Below are 27831 nucleotides of genomic sequence, written 5' to 3'. Positions count from 1 at the left end.
TCAGCGGGCTAGAGATGTTGTTACCTACCCTCACCACCTGGGGGCAACCCGTCAGGAAGTCCAGTACCCAGTTGCACAGGGCGGGGTCAAGACCCAGGGTCTCGAGCTTGATGACGAGTTTGGAGGGTACTATGGTGTTAAATGCTGAGCTGTAGTCGATGAACAGCATTCTCACGTAGGTATTCCTCTTGTCCAGATGGGTTAGGGCAGTGTGCAGTGTGGTTGCGATCGCGTCGTCTGTGGACCTATTGGGGCGGTAAGCAAATTGGAGTTGGTCTAGTGTGTCAGGTAGGGTGGAGGTGATATGGTCCTTGACTAGTCTCTCAAAGCACTTCATGATGATGGAAGTGAGTGCACGGGGTGGTAGTCGTTAAAAGCAGTGGTTCGCGCTTTTCAGTTTCGCACGAATGCTGCCATCAATCCACGGTTTCTTGTTGGGGAATGTTTTAATGGTTGCTGTGGGTACGACATCGCACTTGCTAATGAACTCATTCACCGAATCAGCGTATTCGTCAATGTTGTTGTTTGACGCAATGCGGAACATATCCCAGTCCACGTGATGGAAGCAATCTTGGAGCGTGGAATCAGATTGGTTGGACCTGCATTGAACATACCTGAGAGCAGGAGCTTTCTGTTTTAGTTTCTGTCTATAGGCTGGAAGCGACAAAATGGAGTCGTGGTCAACCTTTCTGAAAGGAGGGCGGGGGAGGGTATTATATGCGTCGCAGAATTTAGAATAACAATGATCCAGAGTTTTACCAGACCTGGTAACACAATCGATATGCTGATAGAATTTAGAGAGTCTTGTTTTCAGATTAGCCTTGTTAAAATTCCCAGCTACAATGAATGCAGCCTTAGGATTTGTGGTTTCCAGTTTACATAGAGTCAAATAAAGTTTGTTCAGGGCCATCGATGTGTCTGCTTGGGGGGGAATATATGCGGCTGTGATTATAATCGAGGAGAATTCTCTTGGTAGATAATGCGGTCGACATTTGATTGTGAGGAATTCTAAGTCATGTGGGCAAAACACAGGATTCATTATCTCAGGCGATGGCTAGTGGGAAGGATCCTATATATTTCTGTGAATAAACCAACTAAGCTAGTAGTATAAGTAGTATAAGAGCAAAGAACATCGATGGCCCTGACTTATACCCGAATGAAAATCTCAGGAGAAAATAGCAGCAACGCTACCCATCCAACCTGACAAGAGGATCTGCAGAGAAGAATGGGAGAAACTTCACAAATACAGGTGTGCCAAGCTTGTAGCGTCAAACCCAAGAAGACTGGAGACTGAAATCACTGCAAAAGGTGCATCAACAAAGTACTGAGTAAAGGGTCTGAATGCTTATGTAAATGTAATCTTTCAGTTTTTATTTTTTAATATGTTTGCAAAAATGTCTAAACCTGTTATTTGCTTTCTCGTTATGGGGTATTGTGTGTTGATTGATGAGGGAAAAAAAACTATTTAATCAATTTTAGAAAAACGCTGTAACATACATTTTTTGGGGAAAAAGTCAAGGGGTCTGAAAACTTTCTGAATGTATTTAAACCTCAGACTGTCTAATATATATATAATCTCCAGCACTGTCTAATATATATAAGCCCCAGTACTGTATAATATATATATACACGGCTCAAAAAATAAAGGGAACACTAAAATAACACATCCTAGATCTGAATGAATGAAATATTCTTATTAAATACTTTTTTCTTTACATAGTTGAATGTGCTGTCAACAAAATCACACAAAAATGATCAATGGAAATCAAATTTATCAACCCATGGAGGTCTGGATTTGGAGTCACACTCAAAATTAAAGTGGAAAACCACACTACAGGCTGATCAAACTTTGATGTAATGTCCTTAAAACAAGTCAAAATGAGGCTCAGTAGTGTGTGTGTACTCCACGTGCCTGTATGACCTCCCTACAAAGCCTGGGCATGCTCCTGATGAGGTGGCGGATGGTCTCCTGAGGGATCTCCTCCCAGACCTGGACTAAAGCATCCGACAACTCCTGGACAGTCTGTGGTGCAACAGACTGTGGTGCAATTGGCGTTGGTGGATGGAGCGAGACATGATGTCCCAGATATGCTCATTTGGATTCAGGTCTGGGGAACTGACGGGCCAGTCCATAGCATCAATGCCTCCCTCTTGCAGGAACTGCTGACACACTCCAGCCACATGAGGTCTAGCATTGTCTTGCATTAGGAGGAACCCAGGGCCAACCGTACCAGCATGTGGTCTCACAAGGGGTCTGAGGATCTCATCTCGGTACCTAATGGCAGTCAGGCTACCTCTGGCGAACACATGGAGGGCTGTGCGGCCCCCCCAAAGAAATGCCACCCCACACCATGACTGACCCACCGCCAAACCGGTCATGCTGGAGGATGTTGCAGGCAGCAGAACGTTCTCCACGGCGTCTCCAGACTGTCACATGTGCTCAGTGTGAACCTGCTTTCATCTGTGAAGAGCACAGGGCGCCAGTGGCGAATTTGCCAATCTTGGTGTTCTCTGGCAAATGCCAAACATCCTGCACGGTGTTGGGCTGTAAGCACAACCCCCACCTGTGGACATTGGGCCCTCATACCACCCTCATGGAGTCTGTTTCTGACCGTTTGAGCAGACACATGCACATTTGTGGCCTGCTGGAGGTCATTTTGCAGGGCTCTGGCAGTGCTCCTCCTGCTCCTCCTTGCACAAAGGCGGAGGTAGCGGTCCTGCTGCTGGGTTGTTGCCCTCCTACTGCTTCCTCCACGTCTCCTGATGTACTGGCCTGTCTCCTGGTAGCGCCTCCATGCTCTGGACACTACGCTGACAGACACAGCAAACCTTCTTGCCACAGCTCGCATTGATGTGCCATCCTGGATGAGCTGCACTACCTGAGCCACTTGTGTGGGTTGTAGACTCCGTCTCATGCTACCACTAGAGTGAAAGCACTGCCAGCATTTAAAAGTGACCAAAACATCAGCCAGGAAGCATAGGAACTGAGAAGTGGGGTTGGGGGTGTCTTGCTAATTGCCTATCATTTCCACCTGTTGTCTATTCCATTTGCACAACAGCATGTGAAATTTATTGTCAATCAGTGTTGCTTCCTAAGTGGACAGTTTGATTTCACAGAAGTGTGATTGACTTGGAGTTACATTGTGTTGTTTAAGTGTTCCCTTTATTTTTTTGAGCAGTGTATATATAAACCCCAGTACAGTCTAATATATATAAATCCCAGGACCGTCTAATATATATAAACACCAGGACTGTCTAATACAAATAAATCCCAGTACTACCTAATATATATACACCTCTGTACTGTCTAATATATATAAACCCCAGGACTGTCTAATATATATATACATATATAAACCCCAGTACAGTCTAATATATATAAACCCCAGGACTGTCTAATATATATATATATATAAACCACAGTACTGTCTAATAGATATACAAAAATATAAATATATATAAACCCCAGTACTGTCTAATATATAGAGTGGGGAGAACAAGTATTTGATACACTGCCGATTTTGCAGGTTTTCCTACTTACAAAGCATGTAGAGGTCTTGAATTTTTTATCATAGGTACACTTCAACTGTGAGAGACGGAATCTAAAACAAAAATCCAGAAAATCACATTGTATGATTTTTAAGTAATTCATTTGCATTTTATTGCATGACATAAGTATTTGATCACCTACCAACCAGTAAGAATTCTGGCTCACAGACCTGTTAGTTTTTCTGTAAGAAGCCCTCCTGTTCTCCACTCATTACCTGTATTAACTGCACCTGTTTGAACTCGTTACCTGTATAAAAGACACCTGTCCACACACTCAATCAAACAGACTCCAACCTCTCCACAATGGCCAAGACCAGAGAGCTGTGTAAGGACATCAGGAATAAAATTGTAGACCCGCACAAGGCTGGGATGGGCTACAGGACAATAGGCAAGCATCTTGGTGAGAAGGCAACAACTGTTGGCGCAATTATTAGAAAATGGAAGAAGTTCAAGATGACGGTCAATCACCCTCGGTCTGGGGCTCCATGCAAGATCTCACCTCGTGGGGCATCAATGATCATGAGGAAGGTGAGGGATCAGCCCAGAACTACACGGCAGGACCTGGTCAATGACCTGAAGAGGGCTGGGACCACAGTCTCAAAGAAAACCATTAGTAACACACTACGACGTCATGGATTAAAATCCTGCAGCACACGCAAGGTCCCCCTGCTCAAGCCAGCGCATGTCCAGGCCCATTTGAAGTTTGCCAATGACCATCTGGATGATCCAGAGGAGGAATGGGAGAAGGTCATGTGGTCTGATGAGACAAAAATAGAGCTTTTTGGTCTAAACTCCACTCGCCGTGTTTGGAGGAAGAAGAAGGATGAGTACAACCCCAAGAACACCATCCTAACCGTGAAGCATGGAGGTGGAAACATTCTTTGGGGATGCTTTTCTGCAAAGGGGACAGGACGACTGCACTGTATTGAGTGGAGGATGGATGGGGCCATGTATCGCGAGATCTTGGCCAACAACCTCCTTCCCTCAGTAAGAGCATTGGAAATGGGTCGTGGCTGGGTCTTCCAGCATGACAACGACCTGAAACACACAGCCAGGGCAACTGAGGAGTGGCTCCGTAAGAAGCATCTCAAGGTCCAGGAGTGGCCTAGTCAGTCTCCAGACCTGAACCCAATAGAAAATCTTTGGAGGGAGCTGAAAGTCCGTATTGCCCAGTCACAGCCCCGAAACCTGAAGGATCTGGAGAAGGTCTGTATGGAGGAGTGGGCCAAAATCCCTGCTGCAGTGTGTGCAAACCTGGTCAAGAACTACTGGAAACGTATGATCTCTGTAATTGCAAAAAAAGGTTTCAAAAGTTCTGCTTTTCTGATGTATCAAATACTTATGTCATGCAATAAAATACAAATTAATTACTTAAAAATCATACAATGTGATTTTCTGGATTTTTGTTTCAGATTCTGTCTCTCACAGTTGAAGTGTACCTATGATAAAAATTACAGACCTCTACATGCTTTGTAAGTATGAAAACCTGCAAAATCGCCAGTTTAGTTCTCCCCACAGTATAAACCCCAGTATTGTCTGATATATAGTGTCCCCCCCCTCTTCAAAGGAGGGGACACTCTTGACCCAAACTGCTACAGACCTATATCTATCCTACCCTGCCTTTCTAAGGTCTTCGAAAGCCAAGTCAACAAACAGATTACCGACCATTTCGAATCCCACCATACCTTCTCTGCTATATAAATGCTTTTAGAGCTTCACCTCCACTCTATCCATCCTCTATCTATCCATCCTCTATCTATCTATCCATCCACTATCTATCCATCCTCTATCTATCCATCCTCTATCCACTATCTATCCATCCACTATCTATCCATCCTCCATCCTCTATCTATCCATCCTCTATCTATCCATCCTCTATGTATCCATCCTCTATCCACTATCTATCCATCCTCTATCTATCTATCCATCCTCTATCTATCCATCCTCTATCTATTCATCCTCTATCTATTCATCCTCTATCTATCCATCCTCCATCCTCTATCTATCCGTCCTCTATCTATCCATCCACTATCTATCCATCCACTATCTATCCATCCTCCATCCTCTATCTATCCATCCTCTATCTATTCATCCTCTATCTATTCATCCTCTATCTATCCATCCTCTCTCTATCCATCTTCTATCCTCTTTCTCTCTATCCATCCATCCTCTATCCATTCATCCTCTAGCTATCCATCCTCTTATCCATCCTCACTCTATCCTCTCTCTCTATCCATCCTCTCTATCCTCTCTCTCTATCCATCCATGCTATCCATCCTCTCGCTATTCATCCTCTCTCTATCCATCCTTTGTCCTCTCTTTATCCATCCTCTATCCTCTCTCTATCGATCCTCTATCCTCTCGCCTTCCATCCTCTCTATCCATCCATCCTCTATCCAACCTCTATCCATCCTCACTCTATCCATCCATCCATATTCTATCCATCCTCTATCCTCTCTCTATCCATCCATCCTTCTCCCTTTATCCATCTCTCACCATCTGCCTTTTCATCTCTCCTCCTCTCTCTTTATGCCTCTACTTCTCTCTCGCTCTCTACCCATCCTCTTCTCTCTCTCCCCATGTGTCTTCTTCTCTCTCCCCGTCTTTCGCTCTCTCCCCATGTCTTCCTCTTCTCTCTCCCCGTCTTTCACTCTCCCCATTCTCTTCTCTCCCCCGTCTTTCTCGCTCTCCCCATGTGTCTTCCTCTTCTCCCTCCCCGTCTCTCCCTCTCCCCATGTGTCTTCCTCTTCTCTCTCCCCGTCTTTCTGTCTCCCCATGTCTTCCTCTTCTCTCCCACGTCTTTCTCGCTCTCCCCATGTGTCTTCCTCTTCTCTCTCCCCATCCTCTTCTCTCTCCCAGTCTTTCTCCCTCCCCATCCTCTTCTCCCTCCCCATCCTCTTCTCTCTCCCCGTCTTTCTCTCTCCCCATCCTCTTCTCTCTCCCAGTCTTTCTCTCTACCTATCCTCTTCTCTCTCCCCGTCTTTCTCTCTCCCCATCCTCTTCTCTCTCCCCGTCTTTCTCTCTCCCCATCCTCTTCTCTCTCCCCATCCTCTTCTCTCTCCCTATCCTCTTCTCTCTCCCCGTCTTTCTCTCTCAGTCTTTCTCTCTCCCTATCCTCTTCTCTCTCCCCATCCTCTTCTCTCTCCCAGTCTTTCTCTCTCCCTATCCTCTTCTCTCTCCCCATCCTATTCTCTCTCCTAGTCTTTCTCTCTTCCTATCCTCTTCTCTCTCCCCATCCTATTCTCTCTCCCAGTCTTTCTCTCTCCCTACCCTCTTCTCTCTCCCCATCCTCTTCTCTCTCCCAGTCTTTCCCTCTCCCCATCCTCTTCTCTCTCCCCATCCTCTTCTCTCTCCCAGTCTTTCTCTCTCCCCATCCTCTTCTCTCTCCCAGTCTTTCCCTCTCCCCATCCTCTTCTCTCTCCCCATCCTCTTCTCTCTCCCCATCCTCTTCTCTCTCCCAGTCTTTCTCTCTCCCCATCCTCTTCTCTCTCCCCATCCTCTTCTCTCTCCCAGTCTTTCTCTCTCCCTATCCTCTTCTCTCCCAGTCTTTCTCTCTCCCCATCCTCTTCTCCCTCAGTCTTTCTCTCCCTCCCCATCCTCTTCTCTCTCCCCATCCTCTTCTCCCTCAGTCTTTCTCTCCCTCCCCATCCTCTTCTCTCTCCCCATCCTCTTCTCTCTCCCCATCCTCTTCTCTCTCCCCATCCTCTTCTCTCTCCCAGTCTTTCTCTCTCCCTATCCTCTTCTCTCCCAGTCTTTCTCTCCCCATCCTCTTCTCTCTCCCAGTCTTTCTCTCTCCCCCTTCATCCTCTCTCTCCCTCCCCGTTTCTCTCCCACCACTCCGTCTCTCTTTTCTCCCAGTCTGTCTCTCTATCCCCGTCTCTCTCTCTCTCTCTCCCCAGTCTCTGCCTCTCGCTCTCCCCGTGTCTGTCTCACTGTCCCTCCTCTCCCCCGTCTCTCTCTTCTCTGACCCCTCAGTAAACCAGAGGTTTTATATTCTCACCAACATCACACAGCACCACAGGGAATAGAAATAACACACTTTCGTCTCTAACCCCTCCCATCACATCCCAATAGTTGCATCTTTCCCAACTGCATGTGACCTAATGCCTAAGGCAGCAACTGATTAGAGCCATAAAGCCTTTATCCAGATACACTGTCTTAAAGTGAGAAACTGACCTCTTCCGTAACCATTGTTTAGTACCTACTTACAATATAAACCAGAACATGGACACAACATACTCGTGACTCAACTTTGGCGTCTTATGTTATAGCATTGTTGGCACACGGAATGCTTCTCCTTTTTTTTTGGGGGGGGCTAAATAGTGGTACAATAATGGAAACATTGTCATTGTATATAGATCACAAAACCTCGTTCCCAGCCGCACAATTGCCTGGCAACAAGAGGAATAAGTCACGGACTCCTGGAGTCTGTTCCCTTTGTAAAAACGTCTCCTGTTCTGTAGACCCTGCTGGTCGCTACGTTATGACCGGGGGGATGGGGTCCATTTCCAAATGTAGAGATAGGGCTGCCCCCCAGGCCGAACGAGGCGGGGTCATCAAATATACATTAGGCTACGGGCTCAATTTTAATATCTCGTTGTGTGTGTGTGTGTGTGTGTAACAGCAGCATCTCTCAGACCAGAAAAGAGTTTCATGTTGCAACCTCTGTTTATTAGAACAGAAAAATCCACCAATCAGGGAGAAAGAAGTCACCAACTCAAATACAAAAATATGGGACTCAAATGCAAACCAATCAGAACGTAGCTTTCCAAACAAACACCAGGGGGCAGAAAACAGAACAAAATGGTGTCTGCCTGTCCGTCTCTCTGGTAGGCTACAACATGAATAGGTGGTCTAAGGTTGAATGTTCGTTCAGTCCCAGGTTTTTAATGTAAAGGAGTAAAAAAATAGAACGCCGGGGAAATCCAACAGATCTCTCTTTCTGTCTCTCTTTCTTTCAATAGTCTGCTGCAGCAAAAACCAGCAGCAGCACTAGAACCAGCAGCAGCACTAGAACCAGCAGCACCACCAGCAGCAGCACCACCACCAGCAGCAGCAGGTGCCCCTATGCAGAGAAAGAACGCAGCGGGAGGAGGGGAAAAAAACCAAGCGAGTGGAGTCGTGCGCTATGTTAAAAAGGTACAGGGTGACATGTCGGAGCAGAAAGAAACCATGCTCAAACAAACAAGAGCAGTTGTCAATGTTTACATGAACGTTTTGTCCGTCTCGTCCTTGTTTCTACTTTTGCTGCAATATGATCACAATCTCTCTCCTACAGTGTCCCTAGTGTTAGACGCAGCCAGCCTGCAAACAGCTCCCTCTCTCTCTGAAAGGAAAGAAGAGAGTATAGGCCATCATATTAATCATCCCTCCTTCCCGCCGCTGACCCCTAAAGACAGCTCCTTCAGAATCCCACTGGCGTCAACCCTCCTCCTCTCCCGGATCAGATCCTCCAGGCTACGGAACACCAGCGTGTGCGCGTGTCCATTCCGAGTCCCGTCACCGAGGTGCACTTTGAGAAAGTACTGTTGCTCTGCCGAGTGCGCCTCGCCTCCCGCCTTGAACTCCCGCTTCCCGAAACGACACCAGGCGGCGAAGTTCTCAGAGCTGGTCCAGCAGATGTCCCCGCTGTGTAGGCCCAGGTGGCCGGCGGCATTCTGCAGCACCAGGTCGGAGGGCAGCGGTCGGAACCGGTAGCGGCTGTTCACTATCCGTCCACGCCGGCCCAGTCCTATCTCAGTCAGGCTGTCCTTCCGTATCTCCCCCTCATGCAGGTGTATCACCTGGTCGTTGAGCTCGTACACAGCCCAGTGAGGTGCCTGTGATGTGGATACTAGCTCCACAAGGTCCCCTGGCTTGCACATGGAGAGCAATGTTTTGGCGGAGTACACGTTCAAGTCCTGGTTTTCGCGTAGCTTGGAGAAGATGCATTCCTGTGAGCAGAATGCGGAGTACTCCAGCTCGCTGACCGCCCCGGGGCCCTCCTGGCTGGGGTCCTTGTTGTAGCCTCCTCCGCCATCATCCACCTGGAAAATCAAAAAACAAAATCAAATTACTTTCAATCGATAACATTTATTTTGTAAAGGGCATCAGTGGTGGTCACTAAGTGTTTTAAAGATGCCGAAAATCCTAAAGAGCAAAACAACAAGTGTATTAGTCATACAGGGTACAGCGTGATGTAAATGGTACAATAAAATGCTTACTTGAGCGCTTCCTCTCAACAGTTCGATGAAATATGAAATGGGTGGCAGGTAGCCAAACAGTGAGGAGCGTTGGGACAGAAACCGAAAGGTTGCTGGTTTGAATCCCTGAGCCGACTAGGGGGGAAAAAAAACACGTCTGTGCCCATGAGCAAGGTACTTAACCCTAATTGCTCATGTAAGTCGCTCAGGGTTCAGTTTTCCCAAAAGCATCTGGAGGCTAATTAAGTTCCTCATTAGACCCTTCGTAGGAGCATTGTTAAATCTCCAAGCTGTTTCCCCCCAAAACCGTCGGTTTTAACTTGACCTTCCACTCGTAGAACAGCTAAGTGTTAGATGCTTTTTTTCCCCCTTTTTTTTTGCCCTCCCACGTCACTTTATAAAACAGAAGATCTCCGCTGAACATAGAATCAAATAATAAAATAATAAAACTGTTTTATCAGGCTCTGACTTTCGATAACTTTAGTACAAAGTTGTCTTTGCAATTGATACAAAAATGGGCCACGTATGAAAACCGAGAGATTACTGCACTAAAATACAAACGCTAGGCTATAGGCTAAAATACATATCATGGCCACCCAATTTGTAAGTCGCTCTGGATAAGAGCGTCTGCTAAATGACTTAAATGTAAATCAATTGAGTTCTATTTTTTTGTACTTGTGGGCTTCTGTCTATAATTTGTCTCACTACATTTAATGATGTGTAGCCTAAACATGTACAAAGTGACAAGTCACATTATAATGCTTATAGGGTGAGCATTAGAATCAGCCTCCTCAATATTTGCAGCCGTAAGTGGTAATACCTCTCGAGGTGAGCTGATCGGTCGTCACTATTGTGAAATAATAAAACGTTTTTTTTTTTTTAAGGTTAAGATTTGAATGGAGAAAGCTGATCCAAGAGCTCCCTTTCTTTCGATCCTATCAGTACTGACACATATCTCAACGATGCACCTAGCGACTGTCGTCTCTTGTTTTGGAAATGTTACATCTTCGGGCATTGTAGGAATGATGCATCGTTAAAAACACGCGGTAACCTGGGTTACGTCGATAACCGGGAAACCGGGCCTTGGATAAGAACGTCTGCTAATTTACTCAAATGTCAAATATTAATGTAAAATGTAAATATTTTTAAAAAATAAGGCAATAAGTTGGTTAAAAAAGGTGTTTCACACTATGTCAATAAAAACCTTAAAGCATAAAGATGATATAAAATTACAGAATCATTTATTGGAAGAAAAGATGTATCAAAATCAGAGTTTAATTTTGTTATATGCACAGGATACCTGTGTAACTGGTGTAAAATGGCTAGCTAGTTAGCGGTGCGCGCTAGTAGCGTTTCAATCTGTGACATGACTCTCACTGAGCCCTTGAAGTAGTGGTTTCCCATGCTCATCAAGGGCCACAGCTTTGGTGGAGCGATGGCTAAGAATGTGGAGCGATGGCTAAGAATGTGGAGCGATGGCTAAGAATGTGGAGCGATGGCTAAGAATGTGGAGCGATGGCTAAGAATGCTTCAAAGGAGACAGTTGTGTTTAGATCATCCCTTGTTGGAACCCAGGTTGGGGGAAAGGAGAACAACGAAAGCAGCAGCGATACACACAGTCCAACTAACAAAGTTACAGGTTCCCCTCCCAACATATTGTAAAAAAATATATATATATATATATATATATATATATATATATATACAAAAATAATATCCACCTCCTCCTCTTCGTCGGAGAAGAAGTATGCTACTCCAACCCTAAGCTCCTCTTTCTCCAGTCCGGACGGATCTCCGGTGGGCAGCTCGCTGTAGCTGAGGTGAGTTATCCGGTCCAGGTGGTTTCCCATCAATGACAAAGCCCCAGCAGAGGACAGGCATGGAATAAGGTGCCTGGGGAGGTAGGAGGGGATGGGCGGGAGACCGAGTGGGGAAGAGAGACGTGAGTGTTGGGAAACAAAACAACAACAAACAAGGAATCTACACTAAATAGGCTAAATACTACACTAAATACTACACTAAATACTACACTAAATCACAGCCCAGTAGACTGCACTGGTCGGCTAGACTCAAATACTCCACATCCAGAGAAAACAGTCCACAGTCACGTAGCGAGGTCAATGATCAACTCTCCAGTTACTGAACGGCGTTCCTTTGGAAAGACGAGAACACTGGTCTGTCGCGCTCATCCTATTCCATGCCTTTAACCAGGCATCTACTCTGGTTTACTGAACGACAAAAGGTTGAGAAAACAGCTGGGAGAGAGAGAGAGAGAGAGCAGGCCAGAAAAGCCACAGTTAAAAAGGGAAAAGAGAGAGAGAGCCAGGTGCACTTCTGCCCTCTTGTAAGACAGAAAAGAGTGCGCCCTGACAAAAAAGCTTCAGATGTGTCTATGCCCCGCCAGACAGACGCACCGTGGGATAATAACGCATGATTGAACCTTTAAACCTTTAACACACTGAGTGTGGAAGACGGATTAATAGAAGTGGTTACCTGCACAAGACCCGGACAAACGGTTATATATCCTGTCGTTCCATCCGTGGGCTTTCTCTCTCCGTCTCTGTCTCCCTCTGTCTGTCTCTCTCTCTTTTACACTTGCCTTCTATCCCCCAATCCTCCCGCAGCCCTGTGTGCGTAACGTGTGTTTTCGGCTCCTCTCGTCTTTAAGTAGGTCTAACTCGGAGAGCTCCGCCTTCACTAGCAATACCCGCCCTCGGCGCAGCCCATTGGTCCAAGGTCACTTTCTCATTCTGCATTGGCCAATCAGAAAGCCTGATCCCCACGTCAATCAAGCCAGCCTCCAATAGCGTGGGCGAGGAGTAGTAAGTGGTGGGGGTTTGTTACTGTGGCCTAACCTACTGTAGCATGCGTAAAAAACAACGTCTGAATCTAGATCCTACATACTGCTCTTGACAAGATGAAGAACCACTGTCGTGGGAGGTTCTCTTCTGCACTGTTCAACCAAACCAGAGAATGTGGAGGAGGAGTTAACATGGAGTGTCACCTCGTTAACGGAGCGCAGGACAGGTTCCATTCCCCCTGAAAAGCAGAACATCCGGTTGTAAGGGCCTGGCGGAGGGTGGCGTGGTGTTGTTGTTAGAGGGAGAGGAGGAATACGAGACAGAGAGAGACTGTATATATACATAAAATGAGATTTGTAATGTCTTTATGCTTTTGGAACGTCTGTGAGTGTAAAGTTTACTGTTCATTTATATTGTTCATTTCACTTTTGTATATTATCTACTTTACTTGCTTTGGCAATGTTAACTTATTGTAGGGAGGAGGAATACTAGACAGGCAGAGAGGTGTGTGTACATAAGTGTCTACTAAATGACTATAATGTAATTTAACCCTTATTTTACCAGGTAAGTTGACTGAGAACACATTCCCTTTTAAGTTTCACATTTTGTAGTGAAATACCTTTCTTTCTTGCTCTTTCCCAACAATGTAGTAATCAATATCCGTAGTACTATAAAGTAAAGTAGAACAAAAACACGATTGAGTAAGCAGGGTTAGTTTCAGGGTCAGTTCCAGGGTCAGGGTCAGTTCCAGGGTCAGGGTCAGTTCCAGTGCCAGGGTCAGTTTCAGTGCCAGGGTCAGTTCCAGGGTCAGGGTCAGTTCCAGGGTCAGTTCCAGTGCCAGGGTCAGTTCCAGGATCTGGGTTAGGGTCAGTTCCAGGGTCAGGGTCAGTGCTGGGTCAGTTCCAGGGTCAGGGTCGGGGTCAGTTCCAGGGTCAGGGTCAGTTCCAGGGTCAGTGTCAGTTCCAGGGTCAGATCCAGTGCCAGGGTCAGTTCCAGGGTCAGGGTCAGGGTCAGTGGCCTGAGATTTTAATGCAGGAAAACTGAAATCTGTTTGAACTAATTTCTAGCAGCATGTGTGCAACTAGAGGGAAAACAACTCTAGACCACCTTTACTCCACACACAGAGATGCATAAAAAGCTCTCCCTCGCTCTCCATTTGGCAAATCTGACATTAATTCTATCCTCCTGATTCCTGCCTACAAGCAAAAACTCAAACAGGAAGTACCAGTGACACATTCAATACAGAAGTGGTCAGATTACCAAAATGAAGCGGATGCTAAGCTACAGGATAGTTTACCACAAACTGGAATATGTTCCGCGATTCATCCGAAACCATTGAGGACTTTACCACATAATTTTCATTAATAATCGATGGCATCCCCACAGTGAACGTACATATGTAAACTCAGCAAAAAAATAAACTTCCCTTTTTCAGGACCCCGTCTTTCAAAGATAATTCGTAAAAATCCAAATAACTTCACAGATCTTCATTGTAAAGGGTTTAAACATGGTTTCCATGCTTGTTCAATGAACCATAAACAATTAATGAACATGCACCTGTGGAACGGTCGTTAAGACACTAACAGCTTACAGACGGTAGGCAATTAAGGTAACGGTTATGAAAACTTACGACACTAAAGAGGCCTTTCTACTGACTCTGAAAAACACCAAAAGAAAGATGCCCAGGGTCCCTGCTCATCTGCGTGAACGTGCCTTAGGCATGCTGCAAGGAGGCATGAGGACTGCAGATGTGGCCAGGGCAATACATTGCCATGTCTGTACTGTGAGACACCTAAGACAGCGCTACAGGGAGACGGGACAGACAGCTGATCGTCCTCACAGTGGCAGACCACGTCAAACAACACCTGCACAGGATCGGTACATCCGAACATCACACCTGCGGGACAGGTACAGGATGGCAACAACAACTGCCCGAGTTACACCAGGAACGCACAGTCGTACAGGAACGTACAGTCCCTCCATCAGTGCTCAGACTGTCCAAAATAGCCTGAGAGAGGCTGGACTGAGGGCTTGTAGGCCTGTTGTAAGGCAGGTCCTCACCAGACATCACCGGCAACAACGTCGCCTATGGGCACAAACCCACCGTCGCTGGAAAAAAAAAAAAGTGGCCTTCGCTGAGAAATTGCGGTTTTGTCTCACCAGGGGTGATGATCGGATTTGCGTTTATCGTCAAAGGAATGAGCGTTACTGTACTCTGGAGCGGGATCGATTGGGAGGTGGAGGGTCCGTCATGGTCTGGGGCGGTGTGTTACAGGGAAGACAACCCCAATCCCTCATGTGGTACCATTCCTGCCATAATAACACTCTGGAGCGGGATCGATTGGGAGGTGGAGGGTCCGTCATGGTCTGGGGCGGTGTGTTACAGGGAAGACAACCCCAATCCCTCATGTGGTACCATTCCTGCCATAATAACACTCTGGAGCGGGATCGATTGGGAGGTGGAGGGTCCGTCATGGTCTGGGGCGGTGTTACAGGGAAGACAACCCATGTGGTACCATTCCTTCCTGCCATAATAACACTCTGGAGCGGGATCGACCGTCATGGTCTGGGGCGGTGTGTTACAGGGAAGACAACCCCAATCCCTCATGTGGTACCATTCCTGCCATAATAACACTCTGGAGCGGGATCGATTGGGAGGTGGAGGGTCCGTCATGGTCTGGGGCGGTGTGTTACAGGGAAGACAACCCCAATCCCTCATGTGGTACCATTCCTGCCATAATAACACTCTGGAGCGGGATCGATTGGGAGGTGGAGGGTCCGTCATGGTCTGGGGCGGTGTGTTACAGGGAAGACAACCCCAATCCCTCATGTGGTACCATTCCTGCCATAATAACACTCTGGAGCGGGATCGATTGGGAGGTGGAGGGTCCGTCATGGTCTGGGGCGGTGTGTTACAGGGAAGACAACCTCTGGAGCATCGATCCTCATCCCTCATGTGGTACCATTCCTGCCATAATAACACTCTGGAGCGGGATCGATTGGGAGGTGGAGGGTCCGTCATGGTCTGGGGCGGTGTGTTACAGGAAGACAACCCCAATCCCTCATGTGGTACCATTCCTGCCATAATAACACTCTGGAGCGGGATCGATTGGGAGGTGGAGGGTCCGTCATGGTCTGGGGCGGTGTGTTACAGGGAAGACAACCCCAATCCCTCATGTGGTACCATTCCTGCCATAATAACACTCTGGAGCGGGATCGATTGGGAGGTGGAGGGTCCTGGGGCGGTCATGGTCTGGGGCGGTGATGGGAGGTGGAGGGTACTGGGGCGGTGTGTTAGGGAAGACAACCCCAATCCCTCATGTGGTACCATTCCTGCCATAATAACACTCTGGAGCGGGATCGATTGGGAGGTGGAGGGTCCGTCATGGTCTGGGGCGGTGTGTTACAGGGAAGACAACCCCAATCCCTCATGTTGTACCATTCCTGCCATAATAACACTCTGGAGCGGGATCGATTGGGAGGTGGAGGGTCCGTCATGGTCTGGGGCGGTGTGTTACAGGGAAGACAACCCCAATCCCTCATGTTGTACCATTCCTGCCATAATAACACTCTGGAGCGGGATCGATTGGGAGGTGGAGGGTCCGTCATGGTCTGGGGCGGTGTGTTACAGGGAAGACAACCCCAATCCCTCATGTGGTACCATTCCTGCCATAATAACACTCTGGAGCGGGATCGATTGGGAGGTGGAGGGTCCGTCCATTCCTGGTCTGGGGCGGTGTGTTACAGGGAAGACAACCCCAATCCCTCATGTGGTACCATTCCTGCCATAATAACACTCTGGAGCGGGATCGATTGGGAGGTGGAGGGTCCGTCATGGTCTGGGGCGGTGTGTTACAGGGAAGACAACCCCAATCCCTCATGTGGTACCATTCCTGCCATAATAACACTCTGGAGCGGGATCGATTGGGAGGTGGAGGGTCCGTCATGGTCTGGGGCGGTGTGTTACAGGGAAGACAACCCCAATCCCTCATGTGGTACCATTCCTGCCATAATAACACTCTGGAGCGGGATCGATTGGGAGGTGGAGGGTCCGTCATGGTCTTCCTGGGGCGGTGTGGGAGGTGGAGGGTCCGTCAGGTCTGGGGCGGTGTGTTAAGACAACCCCAATCCCTCATGTGGTACCATTCCTGCCATAATAACACTCTGGAGCGGGATCGATTGGGAGGTGGAGGGTCCGTCATGGTCTGGGGCGGTGTGTTACAGGGAAGACAACCCCAATCCCTCATGTTGTACCATTCCTGCCATAATAACACTCTGGAGCGGGATCGATTGGGAGGTGGAGGGTCCGTCATGGTCTGGGGCGGTGTGTTACAGGGAAGACAACCCCAATCCCTCATGTTGTACCATTCCTGCCATAATAACACTCTGGAGCGGGATCGATTGGGAGGTGGAGGGTCCGTCATGGTCTGGGGCGGTGTGTTACAGGGAAGACAACCCCAATCCCTCATGTGGTACCATTCCTGCCATAATAACACTCTGGAGCGGGATCGATTGGGAGGTGGAGGGTCCGTCATGGTCTGGGGCGGTGTGTTACAGGGAAGACAACCCCAATCCCTCATGTGGTACCATTCCTGCCATAATAACACTCTGGAGCGGGATCGATTGGGAGGTGGAGGGTCCGTCATGGTCTGGGGCGGTGTGTTACAGGGAAGACAACCCCAATCCCTCATGTGGTACCATTCCTGCCATAATAACACTCTGGAGCGGGATCGATTGGGAGGTGGAGGGTCATTGGTCTGGGGCGGTGTTACCAACCCCAATCCCTCATGTGGTACCATTCCTGCCATAATAACACTCTGGAGCGGGATCGATTGGGAGGTGGAGGGTCCGTCATGGTCTGGGGCGGTGTGTTACAGGGAAGACAACCCCAATCCCTCATGTGGTACCATTCCTGCCATAATAACACTCTGGAGCGGGATCGATTGGGAGGTGGAGGGTCCGTCATGGTCTGGGGCGGTGTGTTACAGGGAAGACAACCCCAATCCCTCATGTGGTACCATTCCTGCCATAATAACACTCTGGAGCGGGATCGATTGGGAGGTGGAGGGTCCGTCATGGTCTGGGGCGGTGTGTTACAGGGAAGACAACCCCAATCCCTCATGTGGTACCATTCCTGCCATAATAACACTCTGGAGCGGGATCGATTGGGAGGTGGAGGGTCCGTCATGGTCTGGGGCGGTGTGTTACAGGGAAGACAACCCCAATCCCTCATGTGGTACCATTCCTGCCATAATAACAACAACGATCACTATTTAAAAATGTAATACTAAGACAATGTAAGAAAAGATCAATCATAGCCTACCTTGGTTAATGACACTCTATGGTAGTTAAATCATAGCCTACCTTGGTTAATGACACTCTATGGTAGTTAAATCATAGCCTACCTTAGTTAATGAAACTATATGGTAGTTAAATCATAGCCTACCTTGGTTAATGACACTCTATGGTAGTTAAATCATAGCCTACCTTGGTTAATGACACTATATGGTAGTTAAATCATAGCCTACCTTGGTTAATGACACTATATGGTAGTTAAATCATAGCCTACCTTGGTTAATGACACTCTATGGTAGTTAAATCATAGCCTACCTTGGTTAATGACACTCTATGGTAGTTAAATATTAGCCTACTACACTCTATGGTAGTTAAATATTAGCCTACCTTGGTTAATGACACTCTATGGTAGTTAAATCATTAGCCTACCTTGGTTAATGACACTCTATGGTAGTTAAATATTAGCCTAGTTAAATCTATGGTAGTTAAATCCCTACCTTGGTTAATGACACTCTATGGTAGTTAAATCATAGCCTACCTTGCCTACCTTAAATCATAGCCTACCTTGGTTAATGACACTCTATGGTAGTTAAATCATAGCCTACCTTGGTTAATGACACTCTATGGTAGTTAAATCATAGCCTACCTTGGTTAATGACACTCTATGGTAGTTAAATCATAGCCTACCTTGGTTAATGACACTCTATGGTAGTTAAATCATAGCCTACCTTGGTTAATGACACTCTATGGTAGTTAAATCATAGCCTACCTTGGTTAATGACACTCTATGGTAGTTAAATCCTATTGGTTAATGACACTACCCTACCTTGGTTAATGACACTCTATGGTAGTTAAATCATAGCCTACCTTGGTTAATGACACTCTATGGTAGTTAAATCATAGCCTACCTTGGTTAATGACACTCTATGGTAGTTAAATATTAGCCTACCTTGGTTAATGACACTCTACCTACCTTGGTTAATGACACTCTATGGTAGTTAAATCATAGCCTATAGCCTACCTTGGTTAATGACACTCTATGGTAGTTAAATATTAGCTCTCTATGGTAGTTAAATAAAGCCTACCTTAGTTAATGACACTCTATGGTAGTTAAATCATAGCCTACCTTGGTTAATGACACTCTATGGTAGTTAAATCATAGCCTACACTTATGACACTCTATGGTAGTTAAATCATAGCCTACCTTGGTTAATGACACTCTATGGTAGTTAAATCATAGCCTACCTTGGTTAATGACACTCTATGGTAGTTAAATCATAGCCTACCTTGGTTAATGACACTCTATGGTAGTTAAATCATAGCCTACCTTGGTTAATGACACTCTATGGTAGTTAAATCATAGCCTACCTTGGTTAATGACACTCTATGGTAGTTAAATCATAGCCTACCTTGGTTAATGACACTCTATGGTAGTTAAATATTAGCCTACCTTGGTTAATGACACTCTATGGTAGTTAAATATTGGTTAATGACACCTCTATGGTAGTTAAATCATAGCCTACCTTGGTTAATGACACTCTATGGTAGTTAAATCATAGCCTACCTTAGTTAATGACACCCTATGGTAGTTAAATCATAGCCTACCTTGGTTAATGACACCCTATGGTAGTTAAATCATAGCCTACCTTAGTTAATGACACCCTATGGTAGTTAAATCATAGCCTACCTTGGTTAATGACACCCTATGGTAGTTAAATCATAGCCTACCTTGGTTAATGACACTCTATGGTAGTTAAATCATAGCCTACCTTAGTTAATGAAACTATATGGTAGTTAAATCATAGCCTACCTTAGTTAATGAAACTTAATTAAATATTAGCCTACCTTAGTTAATGACACTCTATGGTAGTTAAATCCTACCTTGGTTAATGACACTATATGGTAGTTAAATATTAGCCTACCTTGTTAATGACACTTAAGTTAAATATTAGCCTACCTTGGTTAATGACACTCTATGGTAGTTAAATCATCCTACCTTAGTTAATGACACTCTATGGTAGTTAAATATTAGCCTACCTTGGTTAATGACACTCTATGGTAGTTAAATATTAGCCTACCTTAGCCTACCTACCTTGGTTAATGACACTCTATGGTAGTTAAATATTAGCCTACCTTAGTTAATGACACTATATGGTAGTTAAATCATAGCCTACCTTAGTTAATGACACCCTATGGTAGTTAAATCATAGCCTACCTTAGGTAGTTAAATCATAGCCTAGGTTAATGACTACCTACCTTGGTTAATGACACTCTATGGTAGTTAAATATTAGCCTACCTTGGTTAATGACACTCTAAGTTAAATATTAGCCTACCTTGGTTAATGACACTATATGGTAGTTAAATCATAGTTAAATCATAGCTACCTTGGTTAATGACACTCTATGGTAGTTAAATATTAGCCTACCTTGGTTAATGACACTCTATACCTTAGTTAATGACACTAGTTAAATATTAGCCTACCTTTAATGACACTCTATGGTAGTTAAATATTAGCCTACCTTGGTTAATGACACTATATGGTAGTTAAATCATAGCCTACCTTAATGTTAATGACACTCTATGGTAGTTAAATATTAGCCTACCTTGGTTAATGACACTCTATATGGTAGTTAAATATTAGCCTACATGGTAGTTAAATATTAGCCTACCTTGGTTAATGACACTATGGTAGTTAAATCATAGCCTACCTTAGTTAATGACACTCTATGGTAGTTAAATATAGCCTACCTTGGTTAATGACACTCTATGGTAGTTAAATCATAGCCTACCTTGGTTAATGACACTCTATGGTAGTTAAATCATAGCTACCTTGGTTAATGACACTCTATGGTAGTTAAATCATAGCCTACCTTGGTTAATGACACTCTATGGTAGTTAAATCATAGCCTACCTTAGTTAATGAAACTCTATGGTAGTTAAATCATAGCCTACCTTGGTTAATGACACTCTATGGTAGTTAAATCATAGCCTACCTTAGTTAATGAAACTATATGAGTTAAATCATAGCCTACCTTGGTTAATGACACTCTATGGTAGTTAAATCATAGCCTACCTTAGTTAATGAAACTATATGGTAGTTAAATCATAGCCTACCTTAGTTAATGACACTTTGGTAGTTAAATATTTAACTGTTTAAAATATTTAGCTGTTATGATATAAAAACGTTTTGGGGTCTGATGTGAATAATAAGAAGCATCCAGATGCTGCACTTAATGAATTTATGAAATTGCTTCTTCCAATTATTGATAAACATTCACCTGTTAAGAAACTGACTGTTAGAACTGTTAAGGCTCCATGGATCGATGAGGAATTGAAAAACTGTATTGGTTGAAAGAGATGGGGGCAACAGGAGTGGCTAATAAGTCTGGCTGTACATCTGACTGACTTGACTTACTGCAAAATGAGAAATGATGTGACTAAACTCAACAAGAAGAACAAGAAACTGTATTATGAAAAACCAAGATCAACGATATAAAGAATGATAGAAAAAACTTTGTAGAACTTTAAATAAAATTATGGGCAGAAAGACAAATTCATCTCCATGTTTCATCGAATCAGATGGCTTATTCACCAAAAAACCATTTGATGTTGACAATTATTTGAATTACTACTTCATAGGCAAAGTGGGCAAACTTAGGCAGGAAATGCCAACAACAAACAGTGAGCCGTCGTACTAATGTACAAGAAAACAAATAATGAAAGAACAGCATTGCAAGATTGAATTTTGTCAAGTTAGTGTGGGAGAGGTGGGGAAATGATTGTTATCCATCAATAATGACAAACCTCCTGGCCTTGACAACTTAGATGGAAAGCTACTGAGGATGGTAGCTGACTCTATAACCACTCCTATCTGTCATATCTTTAATCTGAGCCTAGAGGAAAGTCTTTGTCCTCAGGCCTGGTGGGAAGCCAAAGTCATTCCGCTACCCAAGAGTGGTAAAGTGGCCTTTACTGGCTCTAACAGCAGACCTATCAGCTTGCTGCCAGCTCTTAGGTAACTGTTGGAAAAAAAACGTGTTTGACCAAATACAACGCTATTTCTCTGTAAACAAATGAATAACAGACTCTCAGCATGCTGACAGAGAAGGGCACTCAACATGTACTGCACTGACACACATGACTGATGATTGGTAGACAGACATTGATCATGAGAAGACTGTGGAAGCTGTACTGTTAGATTTCAGCCTTTGATGTTGTTGACCATAACCTGTTGTTGAGAAAACATACATCGCATTCGGTTTTGACCCTCTGCCTGTCCTGTCTGAGCCTGCCTGCCGTCCTGTGCCTTTGCCTTGACCTGTCGTTTGCCTGCTTCTGTTGTTGCAATAAACATTGTTACTCTATCACAGTCTGCACTTGGGTCTTACCTGAAACCTAATAAATAGTGGAGGCCACTGTGTTCTTGGGGACCTTCAATGCTGAGAAAACATACATCGCATTCGGGAGGTATTCAGACCACTTTCCCTTTTTCAACAATTTGTTACGTTACAGCCTTATTTCTAAAATGGTTTAAATTATATTTTCTCCCTCATCAATCTACGCAAAATACTCCGTAATGACAAAATGAAAACTGGTTTTTAGATTTGTTTTTGCAAATGTATGTAAAAAATAAACTGAAATACCTTATTTACATAAATATTCAGACCCTTTGTTGTGAGACTCGAAATTGAGCTCAGGTGCATCCTGTTTCCATTGAGCATCCTTGAGATGTTTCTACAACTTGATTGGAGTCCACCTGTGGTAAATTCAATATATTGGACATGATTTGGAAAGACACACACCAGTCTATATAAGGTCCCATGTCATGTTGACAGTGAATGTCAGGGCAAAAACCAAGCCATGAGGTTGACAGAATTGTCCGTAAAGCTGCTAGACAACATTTTGTCAATGGCACACATCTGGGGAAGGGTAACAAAACATTTCTGCAGCATTGAAGGTCCCAAGAACACAGTGGCCTCCACTATTTATTAGGTTTCAGGTAAGACCCAAGTGCAGACTGTGATAGAGTAACAATGTTTATTGCAACAACAGAAGCAGGCAAACGACAGGTCAAGGCAAAGACACAGGACGGCAGGCAGGCTCAGACAGGACAGGCAGAGAGTCAAAACCAGGAGGGCTCAGACAGGACAGGCAGAGGGTCAAAACCAGGAGGGCGAGGAAAAAAAGAGACTGGGGAAAAGCAGGAGCTGAGAAAAACTGCTGGTTGACTTTAACAAACAAGACAAACTGGCCCAGATAGACAAACACAGGTATAAAAACCCAGGGGATAAGTGGGGAAGATGGTGTTGGGGATGAATCAGAATAGTTGGGTAACATAGATAAGATGTTTTATTTTCATTATATGCTTGTGAGTTACTTCTCATATAGAATGTATCTTGTTGTACTGTAGTGGTGACCATTTGCAGTTATCCTTTCTCTGTCCTGGGGTCAGTTACTTCTCATCAGAATGTATCTTGTTGTACTATAGTGGTGGCCATTTGCAGTTATCTGTTCTCTGTTCTGGGGTCAGTTACTTCTCATTAGAATGTATCTTGTTGTACTATAGTGGTGGCCATTTGCAGTTATCCTTTCTCTGTCCTGGGGTCAGTTACTTCTCATCAGAATGTATCTTGTTGTACTGTAGTGGTGGCCATTTGCAGTTATCCTTTCTCTGTCCTGGGGTCAGTTACTTGGGCCACAGAGAGGGGAGAGGTCAAGCTAGTCTTCATATGTAAACATATCTTTGAAACCATGTGAAGGAATGATTGAGGGGGAACCAATTATCTCTTGACTCTACAATGTCTGTGTGCCAGTCACTGTGTCTCAGACTGGTAAACAGCCACCACTAACATTGAGTGGCTGCTGCCAACACACTGACTCAACTCCAGCCACTTTAATAATGGGAATTGATGGGAAATGATGTAAATATATCACTAGCCACTTTAAACAATGCTACCTTATATAATGTTACTTACCCTACATTATTCATCTCATATGCATACGTATATACTGTACTCTAGATCATCGACTGCATCCTTATGTAATACATGTATCACTAGCCACTTTAACTATGCCACTTTGTTTACATACTCATCTCATATGTATATACTGTACTCGATACCATCTACTGTATCTTGCCTATGCTGCTCTGTACCATCACTCATTCATATATCTTTATGTACATATTCTTTATCCCCTTACACTGTGTATAAGACAGTAGTTTTGGAATTGTTAGTTAGATTACTTGTTGGTTATTACTGCATTGTCGGAACTAGAAGCACAAGCATTTCGCTACACTCGCATTAACATCTGCTAACCATGTGTATGTGACAAATAAAATTGGATTTGATTTGATTTTGATTTGTGATCTTGTCCAGGAGGGGTGTATTTGATATGTTTGTGGATGAGGTTTTGTTTTGTGGTCCTGAGTGGTACCAAGAGTGAGATAAGAACATAGTTTAGGAGACAAAGCTGAACGATAATTTATAGCCAATGCTGTCTGGCTACGTGTATCTTTGCTATAAAGGATCTCAGTTGCAATGTGTAAGGGACTCTCAGAGAATTCATTTATAGACACTGAATTGATCTGAGAGTCACAGGGTTGTGATGGAGCTCATAATAATTAAAGATGGACTTTGTGATAACTCTGACTTGTGTGGTAGTTTGCTCTCATGATTTGGTAAATACAGGAAATTTCCACTACAATAGGAAACACCTGGAGGGGGGTGGAGACGAGCACAAGGACAGGTGAAACAGATCAGGGTGTGACAGTACCCCCCCCCCCCCTCTCCCCTAGGGGTGACACCTGGAGGGGGGTGGAGACGAACACAAGGACAGGTGAAACAGATCAGGGTGTGACAGTACACCCCCCCTCTCCCCTAGGGGTGACACCTGGAGGGGGTGGAGACGAACACAAGGACAGGTGAAACAGATCAGGGTGTGACAGTACCCCCCTCTCCCCTAGGGGTGACACCTGGAGGGGGGTGGAGACGAGCACAAGGACAGGTGAAACAGATCAGGGTGTGACAGTACCCCCCCCTCTCCCCTAGGGGTGACACCTGGAGGGGGGTGGAGACGAGCACAAGGACAGGTGAAACAGATCAGGGTGTGACAGTACCCCCCCCTCTCCCCTAGGGTGACACCTGGAGGGGGTGGAGACGAGCACAAGGACAGGTGAAACAGATCAGGTGTGACAGTACCCCCCCCCCCCTCTCCCCTAGGGGTGACACCTGGAGGGGGGTGCAGACGAGCACAAGGACAGGTGAAACAGATCAGGGTGTGACAGTAACCCCCCTAGGGTCGCCACAGGTCATCCTACCTGGTTGAGCGGGGTGTCGGCGTTGGAATTCAGAGATGAGGCCTGGTTCCAGGATGTCCCTGGCAGAGACCCAGCACCTCTCCTCCATGCCATAACCCTCCCAGTCAACCAGGTACTGGAATCCCCTGCCACGAGGTCAAAACTTCAGGAGACATCTCACCCTGTACGCCGGTTGGCCGTCGATGAGATGTGGGAGAGGGGTGGGCCTGGAAACAGAAGACAAAGGGCTGTGAGGTTTATATCTAGACACATGAAAAGTAGGAAGTATACGGAGGGTACATGGCAGCAGAGGACGAACAACATGTAAATGTCATATTTCTATTTTTTTCTTTGTAGTAAATTAGCAAAAATAAATAACCTTTTTTGGCTTTGTCATTATCAGGTATTGTGTGGATGAGGATTTCTTTAACTATTTAATTTTCTTATTTAACCTTTTATTTAACTAGGCAAGTTAAGAACAAATTCTTATTTAAAATTATGGCCTACCCCGGCCAAGCCCTAACCCGGACGATGCTGGGCCAATTGTGCTCCGCCTTATGGGACTCCTAGTCATGAGCCAGGGTCTGTAGTGATGCTGGTTCGATTCCAATCTATCGGGAGATAGATAGTAAGAATAAGACAGTAATGTAACAAAATGTTGAAAAAGTAAAGGGGTATAAGTTTGTGTGTGTGGTGTGTATATATTTTTGGTAAAAAAAACACCAATAAGCCATTGGTTAAAAAACACCAATAAGCCATTGGTTAAAAAACACCAATAAGCCATTGGTTAAAAAAACACCAATAAGCCATTGGTTAAAAAACACCAATAAGCCATTGGTTAAAAAAACACCAATAAGCCATTGGTTAAAAAACACCAATAAGCCATTGGTTAAAAAACACCAATAAGCCATTGGTTAAAAAACACCAATAAGCCATTGGTTAAAAAACACCAATAAGCCATTGGTTAAAAAACACCAATAAGCCATTGGTTAAAAAACACCAATAAGCCATTGGTTAAAAAACATCATCACCTTTTAATTGAAGCTTTGGTTGTTATGTAATTAATCCATGACAACATTTTGATAATATTTTCTAGATATACATGGAAAATATTTCCTCATTCACACAGTTTACTAGGCAAGTCAGTTAAGAACAAATATTATTTTCAATGACAGCCTAGGAACAGTGGGTTAACTGCCTGCTCAGAACAACAGATTTTGTACCTTGTCAGATTTGAACTTGCAACCTTTCAGTTACTAGTCCAACGCTTTAACCACTAGGCTACCCTGCCGCCCCAGATGAGATCTAAACCAGGCCAGAACTATCTAAACCAGGCCAGAACTTGTCCCTGTAGACCAATTAGGGTTTCCAATCTCTCCAAAAGAATGTGGTGATCGATGGTATCAAAAGCAGCACTAAGGTCTAGGAGCACAAGGACAGGTGCAGAGCCTCGGTCCGATGCCATTAAAAGGTCATTTACCACCTTCACAAGTGCAGTCTCAGTGCTATGGTGGGGTCTAAAACCAGACTGAAGCATTTCGTATACATTGTTTTGTCTTCAGGAAGGCAGTGAGATGCTGCACAACAGCTTTCTCTAAAATGTTTGAGAGGGATGGGAGATACTTTTTTAAATTTTCCGGGTCAAGGGTTGTCTTTTTCAAGAGAGGCTTTATTACTGACACTTTTAGTGAGTTTGGTACACATCCGGTGGATAGAGAGCCGTTTATTATGTTCAACATAGGAGGGCCAAGCACAGCAAGCAGCTCTTTCAGTAATTTAGTTGGAATAGGGTCCAGTATGCAGCTTGATGTTCAACATAGGAGGGTCAAGCACAGGAAGCAGCTCTTTCAGTAATTTGGTTGGAATAGGGTCCAGTATGCAGCTTGATGTTCAACATAGGAGGGCTAAGCACAGGAAGCAGCTCTTTCAGTAATTTAGTTGGAACAGGGTCCAGTATGCAGCTTGAGGGTTTAGAGGCCATGACTATTTTCATGAATGTGTCAAGAGAGGATTTTAAACCTGCACTTCTCCGTTCATCCTAGATCCTGGCAGACTCAGGACAACTGAGCTTTGGAGAAATACGCAGATTTAAAGAGGAGTCCGTTATTTACTTTCTAATGATCATGATCTTTTCATCAAAGAAATTCATACATTTATCACTGCTGATTTAATATATATATATATATGTATGTTTTCTACTCCGACATCCATGGTGGGAGTCTGGAAGCGCATCTAGGAATCTTTGGGTTGTCTGAGAATTTATAACATGGCTTTTGATGATCCTTGGTTGAGCAGATTATTTGTTGGGCCAAAGTAATAACATTATGGTCCGATAGTCCAGGATTCTGAGGAAAAATATTAAGATCCACAACATTTATTCCACAAAACTAGGTCCAGAGTATGACTGGGACAGTCAGTAGGTCCAGAGTATGACTGGGACAGTCAGTAGGTCCAGAGTATGACTGGGACAGTGAGTAGGTCCAGAGTATGACTGGGACAGTCAGTAGGTCCAGAGTATGACTGGGACAGTCAGTAGGTCCAGAGTATGACTGGGACAGTCAGTAGGTCCAGAGTATGACTGGGACAGTGAGTAGGTCCAGAGTATGACTGGGACAGTCAGTAGGTCCAGAGTATGACTGGGACAGTGAATAGGTCCAGAGTATGACTGGGACAGTCAGTAGGTCCAGAGTATGACTGGGACAGTCA

At 44.9% G+C, this 27831-nt stretch overlaps 1 protein-coding gene across 1 annotated transcript; it reads right to left on the bottom strand.

Annotated features, from left to right (window-relative positions):
• Positions 1-8195: 8195 nt before the first annotated feature.
• Positions 8196-12390, bottom strand: LOC115122073 (protein LRATD1-like). Its single transcript, XM_029651249.2, has 3 exons — positions 12225-12390; positions 11453-11624; positions 8196-9575 (listed from the first exon to the last, which is right to left on the bottom strand). The coding sequence occupies exons 2-3, from the start codon at positions 11579-11581 to the stop codon at positions 8913-8915; spliced, it is 792 nt and encodes a 263-aa protein (XP_029507109.1). The 5' UTR covers positions 11582-11624; positions 12225-12390; the 3' UTR covers positions 8196-8912.
• Positions 12391-27831: the final 15441 nt, after the last annotated feature.

This window comes from Oncorhynchus nerka, linkage group LG24, assembly GCF_034236695.1.
Source record: "Oncorhynchus nerka isolate Pitt River linkage group LG24, Oner_Uvic_2.0, whole genome shotgun sequence".
In the NCBI taxonomy this organism is placed as follows: Eukaryota; Metazoa; Chordata; class Actinopteri; order Salmoniformes; family Salmonidae; genus Oncorhynchus; species Oncorhynchus nerka.
Note: the sequence above shows the minus strand (reverse complement) of the source record. Positions and strands in the feature narration are given on the sequence as shown.